Raw genomic sequence first — 18,728 nt, forward strand, 5'->3', positions numbered from 1 at the left:
GGAGCAGGACAGGAAGTTATCATGACTTTTCCTTCAAATTCCAAAGGCACCCCTAGAGGTACTTAGCCTTGGGGTCCTCTTTTCTAAATGACCATGTGCACCTTATCTTCACTTTGTGAGTGGACACTTTCTGTCTCTTTTGCTTACAAGCATGCTCACAGAGCTACCCTGTTGTGAGAAGAAGGTGGTCCCATTAGCCTCTCGGACTGTTTTTTTCATCATGCAACTGAATATGGCAGCTTTTACCCATTTTCTGGATTACAGGGCTGTTCTGAGATTTACTGCTATCACTACTACATTGAATGACAATGATAATGCAGGTAACAAGAAGAGATGACAAAGTGTACATGCACAGGGATTTTGAAAAGGATACCATACGATGGATTTTCCCAATGGTGCTGCAGTAGTTAGGATGATTCAATTATTGTACTCACAATGACAGTTCTCACACATTTTAGCTGGCACCCAATAAACAGGGTTCGTCTTCCCATGAAATAGGAGGTATAGATGCATCTCCTCTTCTCCCTACTCTGTGAAATATTAGTGACTACGTCAGCTCCTAAGTTAGGAAAAAGTTTTCCAATCTCTGAAAGCAAGTGGTTGGGTGATGCATTGCTGTCTCTCTGACTATAGTGTCATGGAAAGGGAAGGTGGTGGCTTGTTGGTACTGCTTCTTGAGCAAGAAAACACAAAAACACAATGGTGGTTGCTGGAATGCCAGGTGGCAAAATCCAATAATTATACTTTAAAGTAGTACTCCACGAAAAGAACATTTCTTTAGCACACCAACTCAAGTTTGCAAGAATTGTAGAGTAAACCAGGTAAAAATGTCCTTCCAGCACTGTACATTGATTAAACTGAACTTTGGTTTCTATTGATTTATATTCTGCTTTGGCCCAGGAAAGGATTACGGCTGTGTACAAAGATTATAACATACAAGATTAAATTAAACCTCAAATGAGAACATCTGTATGGTTGTTATAGATTATTAAAATTCATCATAAATTTATTAAAAATTTATTGTATATTTTGTAAAAACTATTATGCTGTTGAAGGTACATGAGTATTCTTTGTAATGTAATCAGAAGTATCTTTTACAATAAATAGCAACAAGAAACTTGGATTGTCTACTTCCCCCATATCTGCCATCTGTTTCTTTGAGGTAGTTAGTTGCAACTTCGACTATAAAAGGAAATCAGGCAGGTGGAATATATCCAGGCTGGATATGGTTTTGGATATGGAATCTCTCTTCTCTGATAAGATTTCTTGCTGCTGTCCTCAACTGGCTACTGGGATATGAAAGACATAGAACATAAAAAAAGTCTTTCTGTCCTGTCTGTTGATTCATATGAACCCATTTATGTTTATTAAATTTTGCCTTGGTCCAAAAAAATAGAGGTAGGATTTTACAAAGACGCATATAATATAATGAGGTAAAATGTAATTCAAATTAAGTGAAGGAATGAGGGAAGTGCAAAATCACATAATCTTGAGGTTCATTTTCTAACTGAGACTCCTTGGATCTGGAAACTATTTTATCAAAACAGACAAAATACTTACTAGAGGTTTAGTTCCGAATGGGCAGATCAGCTCTGAGGAGCATGTCCTACATCTTCCCTTGGTAAAACACAAAAGCAATCAATGTAATTAACTTGAGTGCGAAATGAAGCTGCACGTCTAGAACTTGGAAAGGAAGGTTTTTGAATTAAAAATCAAGGAAGGTTATCTGGTCAGCCTTTTTAAGGTTCTTTGAGACAAACACTTCAATTCCTTTGGGTCTTGCACATTTGCATCCCTTTTCTCCACAATACTCTTCTGACTCTGCTAACTCTTTAAAGTGTGACCTTATCTAAGTCCAAATTCTTTTAACAATAACTTTTATTAAAAACCAACTATTAAGTGAATCGGGCCAGATTCAGAAACTAAAAGGTACTGTACCCAGTGCCCTGCTTTGGAGCACATGGCTCAGATGAGGGCTTCAGCGTGGAGATGCCCCACAGAGATAATGCATGCTATTACAAAACAAAGAGTAAAAGTTCACAATGACAGAAACCCTCAAGCTCAATCTGTTCCTAAAACAGGATGTGGTCAGCGTGTCTAGTTCTGAACCTTACGCCTACCAGAGAGGATAGGGTGGTTGTTCAGAGTTCCACTTCTGAGCCAGGCTGCCTACACCTAAAGCCCTTCTCTGCCACTTGCTAGTGTATGAACCTGCATGTATTAACCTCTCTGGCTCATTTTTCCCATCTGTAAAATGGGGATAGTAATAAGTACCGACTTGGTAGGGTGTTGTGAGGATTAGACAGGTTAATGCATGTAAAATGTTTAGAGCAGTGCCTGGCATATAACAAGTGTCCAATCAATGTCAGTGGTTATAATTATTGTTGAAAAGTCCTACATAGCCCCATGAATTGGCGTGAAAAGCCTCCATTATCATAATTCCATAATACACTGAAATCATTCATTTTATTTTCTCTTCTGGTACAGCAGGCTTGGCCCATAACTGCCATAGGTGCACCATGGTTCCTATCCTGTGCCTGTGCTAGATATGGCACAAATTCCCTTTGAAAAAAGCCATAGTCCAGAATCCTGCCCAACACAGCACACCATCCCCCTACCATCCCCCCACACACCTGGCAGCCTTTCCCAGGCACACAAGGTACAACCTCTTGCACAGGCCCACTGAGGGCAGGGGTCATATATTATGTATCTTTGTAGAATCACAGCCTGGTATGCTCCTTGGCATATCAAAGGTGCTCACTCAATGGTTTATGGACTGAACTGATACACCTCAAGAGAAAAGCCATATGCTCCAAAAATTATAAAAAATAAGCCAATATTCTTTAGTTTCATCATCGGCCCTGGCCCATAGAACTTACTCGTATGATAGTAGTGTCATTATTATCACATCTGTTCTTCTGAATTTCCAGAACTTTTCCCAAGCCATGGATCACTCCCTTATCAGTGGCTACATTGGTGTAGTTTATTGGAGCCTCATTTACATAGAGCTGTGAACAACAGGGTTAAATGTCACTTTTTACGACATTTGAAGAGATATGGGGAAGATAGGAACTGGAGGTTAGCAACAGGACAATAGCCTAGGAGATAGTACAATGTTCACCTGGAGATATTATAATAGTCCACCTGTATTGGAAAGAGCTCTGACCTAGGAGGGGAGGTCTGAATAACAGTCCTGGTGCCATCTAGCTGTGTGACCTTAGGCCAATTGCTTTCCTTATCTGAACTTTAATTTTCTCTTTTGTAAAAGGAAGAAGTTGTTCTACATAATTTCTAAGGTATCTTCCATCATGCAAATTAATTGGCTTATGTGTGTTTGAAAAATGCCACCCACAATCGTGATGTTAGTGCCCACTGGCAAGGCGGCTCTACAGACATGCTCGGTTGTGCTGTAGACCAGTGGTTCAGGAGGTGGTAGCGCCTTGCATAACCAAGAATCGAAGAATGCAACTGTTCCTTTCAGTACGTTTCCACTTCATGGTTAATGTGCAAACAACCCTCAGAAAGGCTAATGATGGTTATACAAGAATAAAAATAATTTTTTAAAAGGGTATGTTTACATCTGTCCTTGTTTAGTGTGTCCATAAGCATCCAAGGCATTAGAAGTCTGTATCTAAATCAAATTCAACTTTGAGTTGTAATTTGTTCTGATTTTTTTTTTTTAGGGAAGAACACTTTAATGAGTAATCAATGAAAAACAAATGAAGCCATGGATTCATTAATATAACACATATATAACTGGAAGCAAATCATTCTTTGAAAAATTGAAGTGGTGTGTGTGTGTGTAGCAGGGCTGAAGCTGGGAGTGGGAAAACTCAAGTTAGGATCCAATAATGGTTTAAAATTCATAAATTCATATATTATGATCCCAGAAATCCGTGTTGCAGCAATACTAAAATGACCCTACTAAGTGCTTAATTCGAACTTCCACTGAATGTTAAAGTCCCTTATGATTTACTTGCAGTCAAATGAGCTTCCATGTGGCTGTTGGGATAAGCCTGGCTGAACTCCACAGAGGTGTTCCACAGTCTGTGTACACTGGGAAAATTAAGAGGAAACCTGACTTCATCTCAAATGGCGATTGTAATAAATTTCCAGAATTCAAAGATGTTGAGCTATTTTTAAATACCAAAAATAGAAGAACATTTGATATTGTAACACTGTTGATTTGGCATTTAAAAAGGTCCAAATTATTTCCATTCTGAGGTATATCCAGAGAATTATGGCTCATATTAAAATTTTGACTTGACTGTGTCTACTCATTTAGAAAGCATTTCTTTACACTTCCATTGTCATAAGAGAAAGTAAATTACTATCAATCAAAGCCTCTATTGTATGAATAATTCTCTAGATAAAAGAATTTCTGCACACATAGAAAATGAACACTGCAGCTCTAAAATTGATTCAGTTACCTTCATTGGACATTAATCTCTACATGATGAAATAAAAGGTGACAAATACATACAGAAGCAAAAATGAAAGTTCTCTATCAATACCATAATTATCAATCCTGGAAAAATAAAAAGTATATTTAAAAGGGCCTCTTCCAAGTTACTGCACAATAGGTAGACTTATCTGTAGAAGTCTGAGAAAAATATTTGAAGTTACTCTTTAATCAATGAAGAACTGAAAGACTTTTTCCCCCTAAGCAGATAAAAACCATTTTACCTGAAAATTTACTTGTTATTCAGTAATGACATCACTGAAGAAATTGTTTTTAAAATTATACTTTTTAGAAAGGTTCAAATATTATTGCTTAAAAAGTCCTGTGATTAAACCTTCATTTCAATATACTGTTTAGTGTCTCGTTTTTTTCTTGTGAGAATTTACATTAGAATTATGAGTTTCTTACTGAATTTTCAAACTGATCTTTTTACTTGATCTTTGAAGTATATGAGAATTTTATAATTGAAATATATTAAATATTTAGCCTCATGAATTCTTTTCTATGAATTGTAAACATGTTTAAATATTTAGGTGTCATGTGAGCTCAACACTGGAATACCAGTGTGGTGGTCGGTTAGTCCTAGGACTGCAACCTATCTCTATGGTTATACATTGATAATAATGTTAATACACTTGGCTGCTGGCTCCTGTGTATGTCACAGGGCTCCTTACGCCCTGGAGCCCACACCACTTCCTGGGAGTTAGGTTGATCTCCCAGGTTCCCTTCCATCCTAGACACTGCTTGGGGACCATCTGTTGGGTTTGTTGTACCAGCGCTGAAGGACGCCTATGACTGCAGAGATTCAATGCCACAATTTGTAAGGCTGCACTGATCATCTGAAGGCTGGCAACTGGGCAGGAGAGTGGGAGCTTGACAGCCTGGTTTAGGCTTTACTTTATGGTGAAACACAGACAACTGTCTTGTGTTGGTAAGGCTTAGGAAGCACTGGTGAGATGATTCCAATATGGAAGTTGATATGGTTTGACTGTGTCCACACCCAAATCTCATCTTGAATTCCTACATGTTGTGGGAGGGACCTGGTGGGAGATAATTTAATCATGGGGGCAGGTCTTTCTCATGCTGTTCTTGTGATAGTGAATAAGATCTGATGGTTTCATAAGGGGGAGTTTCCTGTACAAGCTGTCTTTTTGCCTGCTGCCATCCATGAAAGATGTGACTTGTGCCTCCTTGCCTTCCATTATGATTGTGAGGCCTCCCCAGCCACGTGGAACTGTGAGTCTGTTAAACCTCTTTTTCTTTCCAGTCTTGGCTATGTCTTTATCAGAAGTGTGAAAACAGACTAATACAGAAGTGATGAAGGATGACAGGAGCCAAGACATTCATTCCTCATACTCTCCCTGATGTAATTCTTGATGGCATTGCTGGGGTTTTACATAAAAGGATCGCACCTGGTGGTTGTGGCGAAAGAAGCCAAGGAAATAGGAGAAACCCAGCATGGTCTTGCGATGCATGCCATTGTGCAGGTCATTCTTCAGGAGTTTCTCCTCCAGGACCACGTGATACCGGAGGACGTCCTCTTCCTGGATCACACACAGAATTGAAAGTCAGTCAAGAGATCAGCTTGATAGTTACCCAACTTCTCCCATGTCCAAGTGGAAGTTTTGACAGAGGCATCAAGACACCGTCGAGATTCAATATGAAAGTGAGTTGTGAAACAGATGGCTTCAGAGGACTTGCAAATTTTCCAGATAGGACAGTCAAGAACTCATTAGAGGATTCCAAAACCCAGACTGAAGATATGAGAGCTGGGGGTAGATTTTAAAGGTGATAATTCTTTGGGCAGAACTGCTGAGAAGACAGAGTCCCCACACCCCAGCCTGCCTTTCACCTCTGGGGCATGAGAGGAGCTTCACTAGGATGCTTTAAGGACCTTGAATTGTGTCTCCTGGAAACAGGGTGGCCCGTTGGATGGGGTCTGACCCAGGCAGGGACTGCTGGTGAGCTGCCCCTTGGTGGAGTGAGGAGAGTTGTTGCTGCGTGGGACAGATTTGCACTTGCATAGTTGGCTTGGGACAAGAATGTGGGTGTTTGCTGTGGTTCAGATGTGGGGAGTGTCTGAGAGCGCCGATGGCAGCCCAGATGGGCAGGCTCCCCAGGGGCACAGCTAGGGGTAGGCTCTGTGGTTTTAGGGTTCTTCCTTTCCTCTTCCATCCCTCTTAACCTTCTTACTCTCTTGATGTCTCTTCCCAACCACCAACACCTTTCTTACCCCTCTACTTCAAACCTAGTGAAACCAAAATGGACTTTAATGAGATCAGAAAGGGAAGAGAAGCATTCTGTGGGGAAGGAGAGAAGGTTCCTAAGTGATTGCCTGTCAGCTCCAAATCCACCTCCTACACTCTGCTTGATGAGGCTGGGGCTGAGGCTGTCCCCCACATTTCTCCTTTGCAAGGGGCTCCCTATTAAGGTCTGCCAATGAGAAGCTCTAGACAGTCGGAGGACTGGAGGGGGAAAGAGGGACTCACTCCTTCCTGTTCTCTCTCTGTTCCTATTGGCATCACCCAGCCTCACTTCTCTTCCCTGCAGTGGCACCTGAATCTGGTTGGCAGTTTCCTGTCACTCGCAGAGCCAGCTTAATCCTGCCCTCTCCACTCATAAGACACCAGTCAGGCAATGCCTGCTCCTGGAGGTCTGGGTCTCGAACCCACAGAGACCCTCCCCACTCATCCAAGATCAAAGACACCAGCACCAGCTCAGTAGTGACCCCTTCTCAGAGGTCTCTAGGTTTTATACATTTCAGTAATTCCAACCTCCTCCCATTGTTCTCCTAGCTTTAGGGGTCATAAGTGAATCCTGTGATTGTTACCACTGTGATATTTCTCTCTCGCTTTAACCTTTCAATTATATTTATACAACTTTATATCCAAGAAACAATTCATTCTATCAAATTCTGTTTATGTAATTGGTATGTTTTCCATCTCCTGTGGACCCTGACTGATTCAAGAACCAAGACCTTTTCTGCACAAAGCTCTGCTGTGGAGCAGGGAGGGAAAAGAACTACTTTTAAATCCAATTAGAACTGTTAATTATTGTAAGGAATTGGATTCTTTATTTTTACTTAGCTGAGACTGAGTTTGTGACTTAATGTACGTTTGTCACCAAAGTGATTATAGGACTTTTTGGGAAGGCAGAGAGGCTATGGGACTGTCTGAAGTTTCATTCTGGGGCAGAAAAAGAATATTTCTCACTGAAGAGGTTGAAAGAAATGGGTTGGGCTAAAGGGCAGGGAAAAGACAAGGTAGATGATTTCCAATTCCATCCCAGGAGTTCAACGTGCCTGTTACAGGAGTTCAGGACACTCTCCCTGCCTTCAGGGTTTATAATCTAGTTGAAGAGCTAAGACTTGCTTCCTTGAGGCGACAGTTCATCCTATTGGGGATATACAATAAATGCTGAAAGGGGCTACACATGGCATGAATTCAGAGGCAGGAGAGAGCAGCTACACCTCGGGTGGCCAGGGCCAGCTTCCCTGAGGAGGTGGGACTGGCCATGATGAAAGGATAGGGAGGATTTAGGAGGTGGTGAGGAAGAACAGCAGCCTTCCTTATTTCCTTATTAAATAAGAAAAATCCCTATTTTCTGAAAATTCAAACACTGTTTTCAGTCCATCAATCATGTGTCATTTCACTTTTCCATCAAAACCTTCTCATCCATATCCACATACTTAATACAGCCTCATGCAGAGACTCTCCCATATACAATCCTCCCCCATAGCAGAGCTGCTGTGTGTTTCACGTATACCCCTGGAATTACGCACTTGAGCTCACAGGTACAAGCATGCAGGTGTCCCAAGAAGCTGAAAGAATCCTCATGATCACCCTCTCCTCCCCCTATCCCTGGCCCTTCCCTGGTCCCAGTGGCTAAAACGTCAGCAGCAGGGACCTAGAAGGGTGGATTATCTCTTTCTTCCTCCTCTCCTCCCCTTCTCTATCTTCCCTGATTCCTAACATCTAGGGGTAAACAGTCAAAGTTTGTTAAAGGATTTTGTGAATTAATTCAAAAGCTTCAATCATGCCACGATCTGACTTAAAACTCTTGTGTGGATCCTGTTTCTTACAGGACTAAGTCCTAATGACCTCTCCAGGTATTTAAGACTTCCATAAGCTGATAATAATTTATCTGATATTCAGTAGTGACTCCAGAATTTTTATACAGGAAGGGCCCAGGGCCACTCCACCCCTACCACACATGAGAGGACATGTTTGAAGCTGGATTTGCATAGCAAGCACACAGTTTTCACTTCCATGTTTATATTTAGGGGCTGGTGATGTTAATAAGATGGGGGTGGTACTGAAAGCCCTGAGAAGCCGCCCCTCAGCCCAGTCTTGTCTCCCACCACCGCTCTGGATAAACCATGTGGTTTCTCCATGTGCTTTTATCACTCGGGCTAGAACCAGAGTGACGATTCTATAGATAGTTCCTAAACAGGCTAAGCACCTGTGGGCTTGGGCTGCCTTTGTTCATATTTACATACACACGGCAACACCACACCCTCAATGCACCACACACACCTGCATCCTTGTGTATACAGGCTCAAGTGTGCAATTCCAGGGGCATGTGTGTAGCATCCAGCAGCTCTGACCTGGGGGATGTTTGTGTATGAGAGAGAGTCTCTGCACGAGTCTACATCAAGTATATGGCTTTGGACAAGGATGAAGGAGTGAAATGACACACAACTAATGAATTGCAAACATTGAGTGTTTGAATTTTCACAAAATAATTTTCCTAGTTATAGTTCTTGACACCTACTAGAGACAGGACTTTCTTCTCCCTGATGTAATTCTCGATGGCATCGTTGTTCGGAGCAAACACTGTGTAGGCATCGGCAGCCTCAATTGCATTCGCCAGATTATATTGCTGCGATGGAAAGAGACAAGAGCGCGTAAGGGATTCCTGTTCTTGGGTAACCTAAGCATGGCAGTCAGGCAGAGAATGTGGTACTTGCAATGATGTAGCCCCGGAAGATGGAATAGTCAGGCATCTGTTCCAGCCGCATGAGCAGGTTTGGTAAGGAGCCAGTTAGACGTCTTTGTGGGACCAGCACCTGAAAAAAGAAACCCCAGAATCCTGTCAGCATGTTTTGGTGGACCTACTGCTTTTTGATACATATGAGAGGCTAATGCCATTAACCTCTTTAGACAGTTAAATGGATTGACATTGACAACCTTTTGAAGATTACCCACAGAATAAAAATATTCCAGGATACAGCATGACAAGGCTGGAGGAGAGCTGGAGACGTTATTCATTCAATTTTATGCCTTACCCTTAAATCTCCTTGATTAGAGAAAAGTTCATCTTGCACAAAAGACTTTCAGCTTTTCCTAAGCAATTAATTCCAGCTTGCATTAATCTACCTTGTCAGAGAAGATCTGAGACCAAATTGAACTGAAGTGCAGCAAGTTGCAGCTAATATCTAATCCATTCTTCTTTGGTTGTTATTCTTGTGTTTATTCTTTAGGTTCTTCATTTATTCTCCCTGAAGTTCTCAAATCTACTGCAACCCAGTAGCCTGAATCTGGCTTGTAAAAATGTTTTGTTTGGCTTGTGCTGTGTAATAATAGGGCATTTTTACATACAAATTTAGATTGCTGACTTTAAAAAAAAAAAACAAAACATCAGTCTGCATTTCTGCAGACACACAGCTGCAGAGAGTAGCAGCAGCCACTTTCATTATAGGCTCCACCACTCCCTAATGTCTTCTACTTGGGACATTCCCCTTACTCATTTTGTTATCCATCTGATCTATCCGGGCATTTGAGTTTGCAAGCTCTGCATAATTAACCTTCTGGCCATGATCACTGTTTTCACCTTTGCATTCTACCTAGAACTTCGTCAGATTGAAGAATTCAACACTGGAATGTTGTTCTACTCTAATCAGTCTTTTTCCAACATTTGCTTGCCTACTACAGGCCAGGCAGTGGGTACATAAGTGTGACTGACGCCTGGATTCTGCCCTAAATGAGCTCACAGCATATTACAGTAGAAAGTCCAATCCAGCCTGCCGCTTGTATTTAAAAATAAAATTTAATTGGAATACGACTATGCAAATTTGTTTACATATTGTCTAAGTCTGTCTTTGCACTACCACGGCAGAGCTGAACAGCTATGACAGAGACCATGTGACCTGCAAAGCCTAATAATTGCTATCTGGCTTTTTCCAGAAACATTGTACCAATCCCTGTGTTGGAGGAAGACAGATACATTTCTGTGTTGTTGGAGCTGAAGGGGGAGGAGGGGCTTAAGGTGATTAGATGGGATTTGGCAGATTCAAGAGCTATGAGGAGAAGGCCTGATAGAACTTGATGGTTCTATGTCTATGTCACATAACAACAGGCAATGATGAGGGCCACTGAAAATCAAGAAAAAGATACTCCTTTCCCTAGGAGTTTGCAACCCCAAACAGGGGTGCACAGCATGGGGAGTGAAATGGGCTGGGATTTAGCTATACCCTCCACTCTGGCCAGGCACCTTTATGCAGGGCACAACGGTGGCCCTGACAAAGATGCCCTCGATGCCAACTGACAAAGAAGGAGATCCTTAGGGAGCGCCTGTAGCCCAGAGGCTACGCAGATAACTGAATCAATTAACAGCCATCTTGTACTTTTTTTTTTTTTTTTTTTAAGTAGAGACGGGGCTTCACCATGTTGGCCAGGATGGTCTCAATCTCTTGACCTCGTGATCTGCCCGCCTTGGCCTCTCAAAGTGCTGGGATTACAGGCATGAGCCACCGTGCCCGGCCGACAAAAATTTTAATTAAAACACAATTTTTTTTTTTTTTCTGATCTTCCACCTTACAAAAATTCCCAATGTATCCTAAATTCCAACTTGCAACTTTCATTTTAAATGAAGATCCTAATATGGTAACTGAAAGTTGCAGGGTAGCTTACAACCCCATTTCTCAATATTCTTTTTTTCCTATGTGATACCTTTGTTTAACTGGGTAGAAGAAAATAAAAATGTCACCATGCTTTTTATATTCTTTTCCATTTTTTCCCTAGGGCCTTCCCTACCTCATCTTTTTAGGATGCAATAATACAAATAGGAGAGTGGAAAAGTGGTATGTAATCACATGCCTCTCCTCCAGCTCTTGGTTATGTCCCATCTGGTTGTACAGACTTCACGGTGCCAGGGGGCTTAAGCTCAAGTGCCTTTTTTTTTTTTGAGAAAGAGTCTCACTCTGTTGCCCAGGCTGGAGTGCAGTGGCTTGAACACAGCTCATTGCAGTCTTGACCTCCTGGGCTCAAGTGATCCTCCCACCTCAGCCTCCCTAGTAGCTGGGACCACACAGGTGCACGCCCCCTTTTTTTTTTCTTTTAATGGTAGAGAGAGGATCTCATTTTGTTGCCCAGACTGGTCTTGAACTCCTGGGCTCAAGCAATCCTCCTATCTCAGTCTCCCAACATGCTAGGATTATAGGCATGAGCCACAGCACCTGGCCTCAAGTGTCTTTTGAGATGTTTCCATAAACAAGAAAGATAATATGTGTGACCACACTTGATAAAGGGCCCGTTGCAGAATACAGGTTGGGTAAATGGAAACTGAGTCTCATTGAATCAATAGAGTCTCTAAATGGTTTTAAAATAACAGTCATGAGGCACAGTACCAGTTACTTTCATATAAGGCTAAGGATTTTTCTATTTTCTAAAAAAAAAAAAAAAAAAAAAAAATTGCTGTATAGGAAGATAAATAGCCAAGCGAAAAGAGATGCTGCATGCACAGGAGAATGGCATCTTGTACCTTGTTGATGATGTGGATCACTCCGTTTGTGGCTGCATTGTCCCCATCGACAATGGAGGCCCCCTCAATTGTGATATTCTGTAAATGCAAACCACAGTGGGAAGGTGAGTCTTTATAGAGCACACGCTGGGGTTGAGATGATCTCTGGGGTTTCTGCTTTTTGAGCAGCAGTGACCTTCATACTTTCAGGCCATGACCCACAGTAAGAAATACCTTTAACTCGTTGTCCCATAGGTCTCTTTCTGAGAGAGAGAGAGAGAGTACTTTCTTCTATGTGGGAGGTACTCTGATCATCTAGTCTATTCTACTCTATGCTATTTCATTTACAAAAGTGCCGTCTGAGGCTCATTAAAGTTACCCAGTGGTTTGACCCTAGACACAGAGTTGTGGGTTGAGCTGTGTCCTCCCTGCCCCCACAATCTGTATGCTGAAGTCCTAACCCCTAGTACCTCAGATGGTGACCTTATTTACAGACAGGGTCTTCACGGAGATGATCAAGTTAAAGTGAGGTCCTTAGGGTGGACCCTAATTCAATCTGACTGGTGTGCTCACAAGCAGCAGGAATTTGTACAGAGACAGCTACACTCAGAGACAGAGATGTGAACATGAAGATGCCATCTACAACCCAAGAAGAGAGGCCAAAGACAGCCCCTTCCCTCACAGCCTTAGAAGGAACCAATCCTGGATCTTGGACTTCTGGCCTCCGGAACTGTGAGAAAATAAATGTGAGTTGTTTAAGCCTCCCAGTCTGTGCTACTTTGTTATGGTAGAGTTGGCAAACTAATACAGATAGTAATTGACTTTCCTGATCAGAATCCAACTACTTTTGAAGACTATGAATTGCATAAGGAATGGGGCAAAGTAAAACACAACCCACCCACCAACCCAGCCAGCCACCAATCAACACCAACTGGGCTCTACTCTTTCTGGTTTCCTCCCCTCTTCTCCTCGGTTGAAATCCCTGCTGGGAATCCTGGTCTTGTCTCACCCTGAGCAACTCCCAAGTCACATCTGCAGAGGACCTGAAGAAAACCGTCCTGGCAGGAGATATTTATGTAGGACATAGGAATTTACTCATTACAAATGTGTCTTTAATGGTTAGCCCCTCTAGGTCAGGGGCCTTGATTGATTTACCTCTGAATCTAGAGGGCCTGGGATATGCCTGCCCAGATGGGTATTAATTAATGCTTGCTAAGAGAATCAATGATTTAAAACACCAATAAATTAGCATGACTGTAGGAATCACCTTACAATGCATTTGTATATCAAAACATCATATCGTACACTTCAAATATATACAATTTTAATTAAAAACCTGATGGAAAATAACTTCAATGTCACCAGAATTATAACATATTAAAAAGCCACAGACCACTGTTTTCTGCTTTCTAAAAGAAAATATCTGATGAGCCACATATATGTAGGTATTACTAGGCATAGATCTTTTTCACAGTGCTCACACTGATGAGTGGGAGGGTAGAAATGTTTTAGGGCGATAATTCTCAAACATCTTTGACTGTGGCCCATGGTTCATGGATGTAGCAGTTCTCACTTTGCAGTGGAATCTTCATTCTCATCTTGTGCAATTTACAGAAAGAGCTCTGAAACACCGCCCGTGCAGCAGGGCGGCCAGATTCCCTCACAGAATTCTGAATCTGAGTCTCTGACATACTGTAGAAAGTGCCACATGATAAACTTCTCTGGGGCTGGGCTCTTCCTTGGGCACTGCCCTATCTCCAGCACCTAGATCTGTGCCTGGTACATAGTAGTAGGTAATCAATAGTTGTTGATGGACTGACTTTAACTTAATATAAAATTTCATTTTTCTAATAAAGATTCAATTCTATGAAGATTGAGTATATACAGATTCAACTCTATAAAGATTCACTTTCATTTCTCTATATAGAGTCAATTGCTAATAACCAGGTCCTAATCAACTATACGTCAAAAGAAAAATTGTGGAATTGCACATCCTTTACCCTTTCTGGGTCAGTCTGTGGTCTGTTGTGAGACTTCTGGCCAATCAGTGGGCAGAAGGCCACATTTTAGAGGATCACTGCTATAGGGTAACGTGTGTGTGTATTGATATATGATGATAATTATTGCAGCTGGGTGATGCCCACACGAGGGATTCTGTTCTCTGTAGTTTTGTGCATGTTTGGAAGTTCCCATACCATGAAAATTTAAAAAGTACAATATAAACAAAGTTGTTATGTTTCAAGTAAACAGACAAATTCCAGAGCTCTTACCCCATCCACCTTTGCCAAGTGAAGGAAGTTGCCCTGCAAAGATGTTGCCAACATGTCAGAAGAAGACAGGGTCTGCAGATCTGCCACTCTGTATGTGCCTAGTAGTATATGGTATCTGAAACAACAGTCCACAAAGGCTATAATTCAATATAAATGCATGGGGCTGTATCATTGAGTAGTTAAGAGAATAGGCTCTGGAGTCAGATTGCCATAGTCCAAATTCAAGTTCCCCCTGCAGTTATCAGCCTTGGCTTGAGTTGGTTATTTAACCACGCTGTGCCTTGGTTTCCACATCTGTAAAGTGGCAATCATTACAATATCTATCATAGGGTTGTTGAGAGAATTAACTGGGTTATATGTAAAGCAGTAGAACAGTGCTTGGCAGAGTTGGCTGTCAGCAATTGTTGACTATTACTATCCTGGGGTGGGAGGAAAGGGGAATCCTAGAACATGTTCAGCTGCACGAATTTGAAGGACCATGTGGTTTGCCTACATTGAACTTCAAAGACATGTTTCCACAAATGCCATTCAGATACAGTGTAAAATAAAATAAGTAACACCTACTTTATTAGGGCTGGAATATTGCTCTGTGACAACCAGAAGCTTTTCTCATCCTGGTCCATGTCCTCAGTAGCTTGTTGGGAAGGCACGAGGACAGTGAGGTTTGAGGTGGCTGACAGTGTGGGTTGTAGAGAAGCATTCTGAACCACAGAAGGAAAATAAAGTGACCTGCTTATGTTAGGGGACAAACAGGGCTGACTGAATTGCTTGGAAGAGATGACAATTTCCCATAAGAGACTGGAAGGGTCCTAGGGTCTCATTTCCCAAATCCACCCCACCCACTGGCTGATGTCTCATTTTCCCTTGTGAAACTCATTTCTTTTAATTCAATGTATGAGTTCTTATCAAAGCAAATCTGCCCAATCAGGTCACACTTTCAGTCATTGTAAGTCCTTTACTCTTTAGTCTAAATGAAGAGCCAAGAAAAAGCCTTGCTAGGTTCTTGTGAGTATGTGTATATATGTGTGCGTGCAGAGAACCTCGAGCATTTTTTTTTTTTTTGGAGATGGAGTCTCTGTCTCCCAGGCTGTAGTGCAGTGGCATGATCTTGGCTCACTGCAACCTCCACCTTCCAGGTTCAAGCAATTCTCCTATCTCTGCCTCCTGAGTACCTGAAATTACAGGCACATGCCACCATGCCTGGCTAATTTTTATACTTTTAGTAGAGACGGGGTTTTACGATGTTGGCCAAGCTGGTCTCGAACTCCTAACCTCAGCTGATCCACCCGCCTCGGCCTCCCAAAGTGCTGGGATTACAGGCGTGAGCCACTGTGCCCAGCCACCTTGAGCATTCTTGGACGTCTTTGGAGTAAGGATGGTGGGGAGATTGCAGGAACGGTTTCAGCATGGGAGAAACTAGAGGGCTGAAATGAAACCTTACATAAATTTCATTCTTGCCTAGAGAGTCAGTTTTTGGTAGAAGCAGTGGCATGTTTAACAACTGGATCGCTAGGAAAAAAAGAGAGGAAAAAAAAAAAGACCTGGCTTGTAGTATTTACTGATTTCTATGGTGTAAATACTCCCACACCAGGACTGATTTCAAGATACCAAAATAACTGCACAAAAAGTGGCGTTAGGAAGAATGTGCACAATCAGTTCTTGTGAGCTAGTGTGAACAGGGTCCAGCACACTACTGGGCCAGCTCATGCTTTGAGGTAAGACCAGGAATGACCATGCCCAAGAGAGCACGCTCGGTCTCTTCTCTCACCTATGCTGAGATGGGGGGCGTTCAGAGAGGTGCCATACGGAAGCAACAGGAAGCTGTCCTGGACTGGGTGCTGACCAGACATGGACTATTTGGCATGTGTCTATTTGAAGGTGATAAACCATTTGTTGCAATGGCTGGCTGGGCTGGCCACCTTGGTCCATTCAGCCAAAGAGCACAGAGATTGAGACAACGGCATAGCGTGGGGATTGGATTCTTTATTATTGTACTTCTCAGGGGTAAGGGAAAAGCTTTTCTTGGCATTTTGAGCTGAGAGTTAAGCACATGTGAAGTATGTCAGATTGCAGCTATAAATCCCAAATCTAACTTGGTGAAGTACAATGATGACTCATGTTAACTTACAAAAAAGATCCCTGTGATGAATGAAGCCCCCTTCTGCCCCCGCCACACTGATGCTTAGAGCAAACCTCTGATCAATCACATCAGAGTCTTCAGGGGTGGGACCTATGCAAGAATATTTTTTAAAAATGTGTTCCATGTGGTTCCATAGTGCAGCCAGGGTTGAGAAACACTGCTCAACACAATCGCCTACCCTCCTGACCAGCTGCATTTTCGGTTTTCTATTGTATGCATTCCAAGTTTCTAAAATATATACATTCCCAATCCTAAGTCCCAGTGAATGTACTCACATTTATCCACTGGTTAAATATAGCTGCTTCGGAGAGAAACGACAATTCCTTATTCATATCGTGCAAGCGAGGGAGGGAGAGATGGGAGAGAACAGAGAAAGAACAATGAGAAGTGCAATCACAGTGTATTTCTGGGTCACCTGTGCTCAGGCTTCCTGGGGCTGGGCTTGTTTTCCTGGCCTGCCTCCCTGATGCTGACATGAATGGGTGCTCCAGCTAGCTGCATTTCCATGTTGACAGAGTCACACATTTCTTTCACACCAAGGTGGCTTGATTATTCTCTATAGAAGTAATTCCAAGAACTTTGAATGAGGCAACAACTCAAGCTTCTTCCAAATCAGAATTTAGGCTGTAAGAACACGGCTACCTAGACCCTAAGAGGAGGTCACAGAGCTCAGCAAATAGCCCCTAGAGCTATTTGTTTCAGAGCCATTGTTGAGTAGTGGCTCAGAACAATGGAAGCAAACCATGTGGGTTTTCACATTGGTTCTGCCATTTCCTAGCTCCTTAGCCAGTTACCTAAAGGACCTCAATTTTCTCATCTGTAAAATGGGAATAAGAAAAGCTCCAACTCACAGTTTGATATGAGAAATAGGAGTTGTTTTTAAAGTGATTAGAGCCTGGCATGCAGTAATTTCAGTAAGTTTTAGCCCCTATTATCTTTAATTTAACCATATGGCTCTCTCTATATATAGAGCCACTGCAATTGGAACTGGGGTAGGGTGAAGGGAGGCCATAAGATATGAAAGGGGATGTAAGATATTGAAGGGAAAAGATGGCCCTGCTCCTCTACAACTTAGAGTTGTTTGGGGAAAGTTCAGCCTTGAAAAGATAACCAACATTGCTGGCAGAGCAGTGACATTTGAAGGTGTCAGAGTTTTTTTAAAAAAAGTCTGTAAACACAGAGTTATTAAAAACGACTGGGTTTACTTCTTGGATCTGCCATTTACTGGCTGTGTGATCTTGGGCAAGTCACTTAACCTTTGAGAACTCAAGTGCTTTATCTGAAAACGAATATGATGAAGTCTTCTTCCAGGAATTGTGAAAATTAAGTGCATTAATTTATGTGAAAATATTTTTTAAACTATTAAACACCACAAAATGTCAATATCATGTTCCTATGCAAATTTACATGAAGACAGTAAGTCTCAGTGCTGACTCAATTCCATCTAGTAGTTGAGGTTATTAAGTTAATAAGCACATGTTAAAAAGTAAGAAAGTGAATAAACACAAGAGCAGAGATGCCTGAGTAATCCCTTAGAGGGGACATTTTAAGGGAGAGGAGGGCTGAGGTGCACCTGATCTGCTGGTGGGAAGGCCAGAGTTGGGGAGGAGAGAGAGAAATGTGGCAGGCCTGGAGCTGGGGAGGCGGCGACTAAACTGGAGGGGAAAGCTGTTTAGAAGAAAAACAAGTGGGCTGGGCATGGTGGCTCAGGCCTCTCATTCCAGCACTTTCAGAGACCGAGGTATGTGAATCACATGGCGAGACCCTGTCTCTATAAAAAATACAAAAATGAGCTGAATGTGGTGACGCATTCTTGTAGTCCCAGGTACTTGGGAGGCTGGGACAGGAGGATCACCTGAACCTGGGGAGGTCGAGGCTGCAGTGAACCATGATCATGCCACTGTACTCCAGCCTGGGCAACACAGTGAGATCTTGTCTCAAGAAAAGAAACCAAAAGCAAGAGTGAAGTCTGTGTGGAGATGCCTGGAGATTCAAGCTGCGGACTTAATTTTGCTTTTTGTGGGAGGAGAGGGACATTGTGAAAGCAGGATTTTAGAGTTTTAGGAAACAGAGTCTGTGGCCAGTGCAGAGAAAAGGTTGTGATTTAACGTGCCAT

At 42.2% G+C, this 18,728-nt stretch overlaps 1 protein-coding gene across 1 annotated transcript in view; it reads right to left on the reverse strand.

Annotated features, from left to right (window-relative positions):
- Positions 1–18,728, reverse strand: part of STAB2 (stabilin 2) — a 166,792-nt gene that overhangs the window by 59,918 nt on the left and 88,146 nt on the right. Inside the window, exons 28-37 of the mRNA XM_011968635.1 lie at positions 16,888–16,935; positions 15,037–15,173; positions 14,473–14,587; positions 12,224–12,301; positions 9,432–9,530; positions 9,236–9,343; positions 5,875–6,006; positions 2,880–3,008; positions 1,561–1,617; positions 435–530 (exon numbers count right to left, since the gene is read on the reverse strand). Of these exons, the coding sequence (XP_011824025.1) occupies positions 435–530; positions 1,561–1,617; positions 2,880–3,008; positions 5,875–6,006; positions 9,236–9,343; positions 9,432–9,530; positions 12,224–12,301; positions 14,473–14,587; positions 15,037–15,173; positions 16,888–16,935 (999 nt within the window). The remainder of the gene's footprint in view (positions 1–434; positions 531–1,560; positions 1,618–2,879; positions 3,009–5,874; positions 6,007–9,235; positions 9,344–9,431; positions 9,531–12,223; positions 12,302–14,472; positions 14,588–15,036; positions 15,174–16,887; positions 16,936–18,728) is intronic.

This window comes from Mandrillus leucophaeus, unplaced genomic scaffold (genome assembly GCF_000951045.1).
Source record: "Mandrillus leucophaeus isolate KB7577 unplaced genomic scaffold, Mleu.le_1.0 Scaffold852, whole genome shotgun sequence".
Classification (NCBI taxonomy): Eukaryota; Metazoa; Chordata; class Mammalia; order Primates; family Cercopithecidae; genus Mandrillus; species Mandrillus leucophaeus.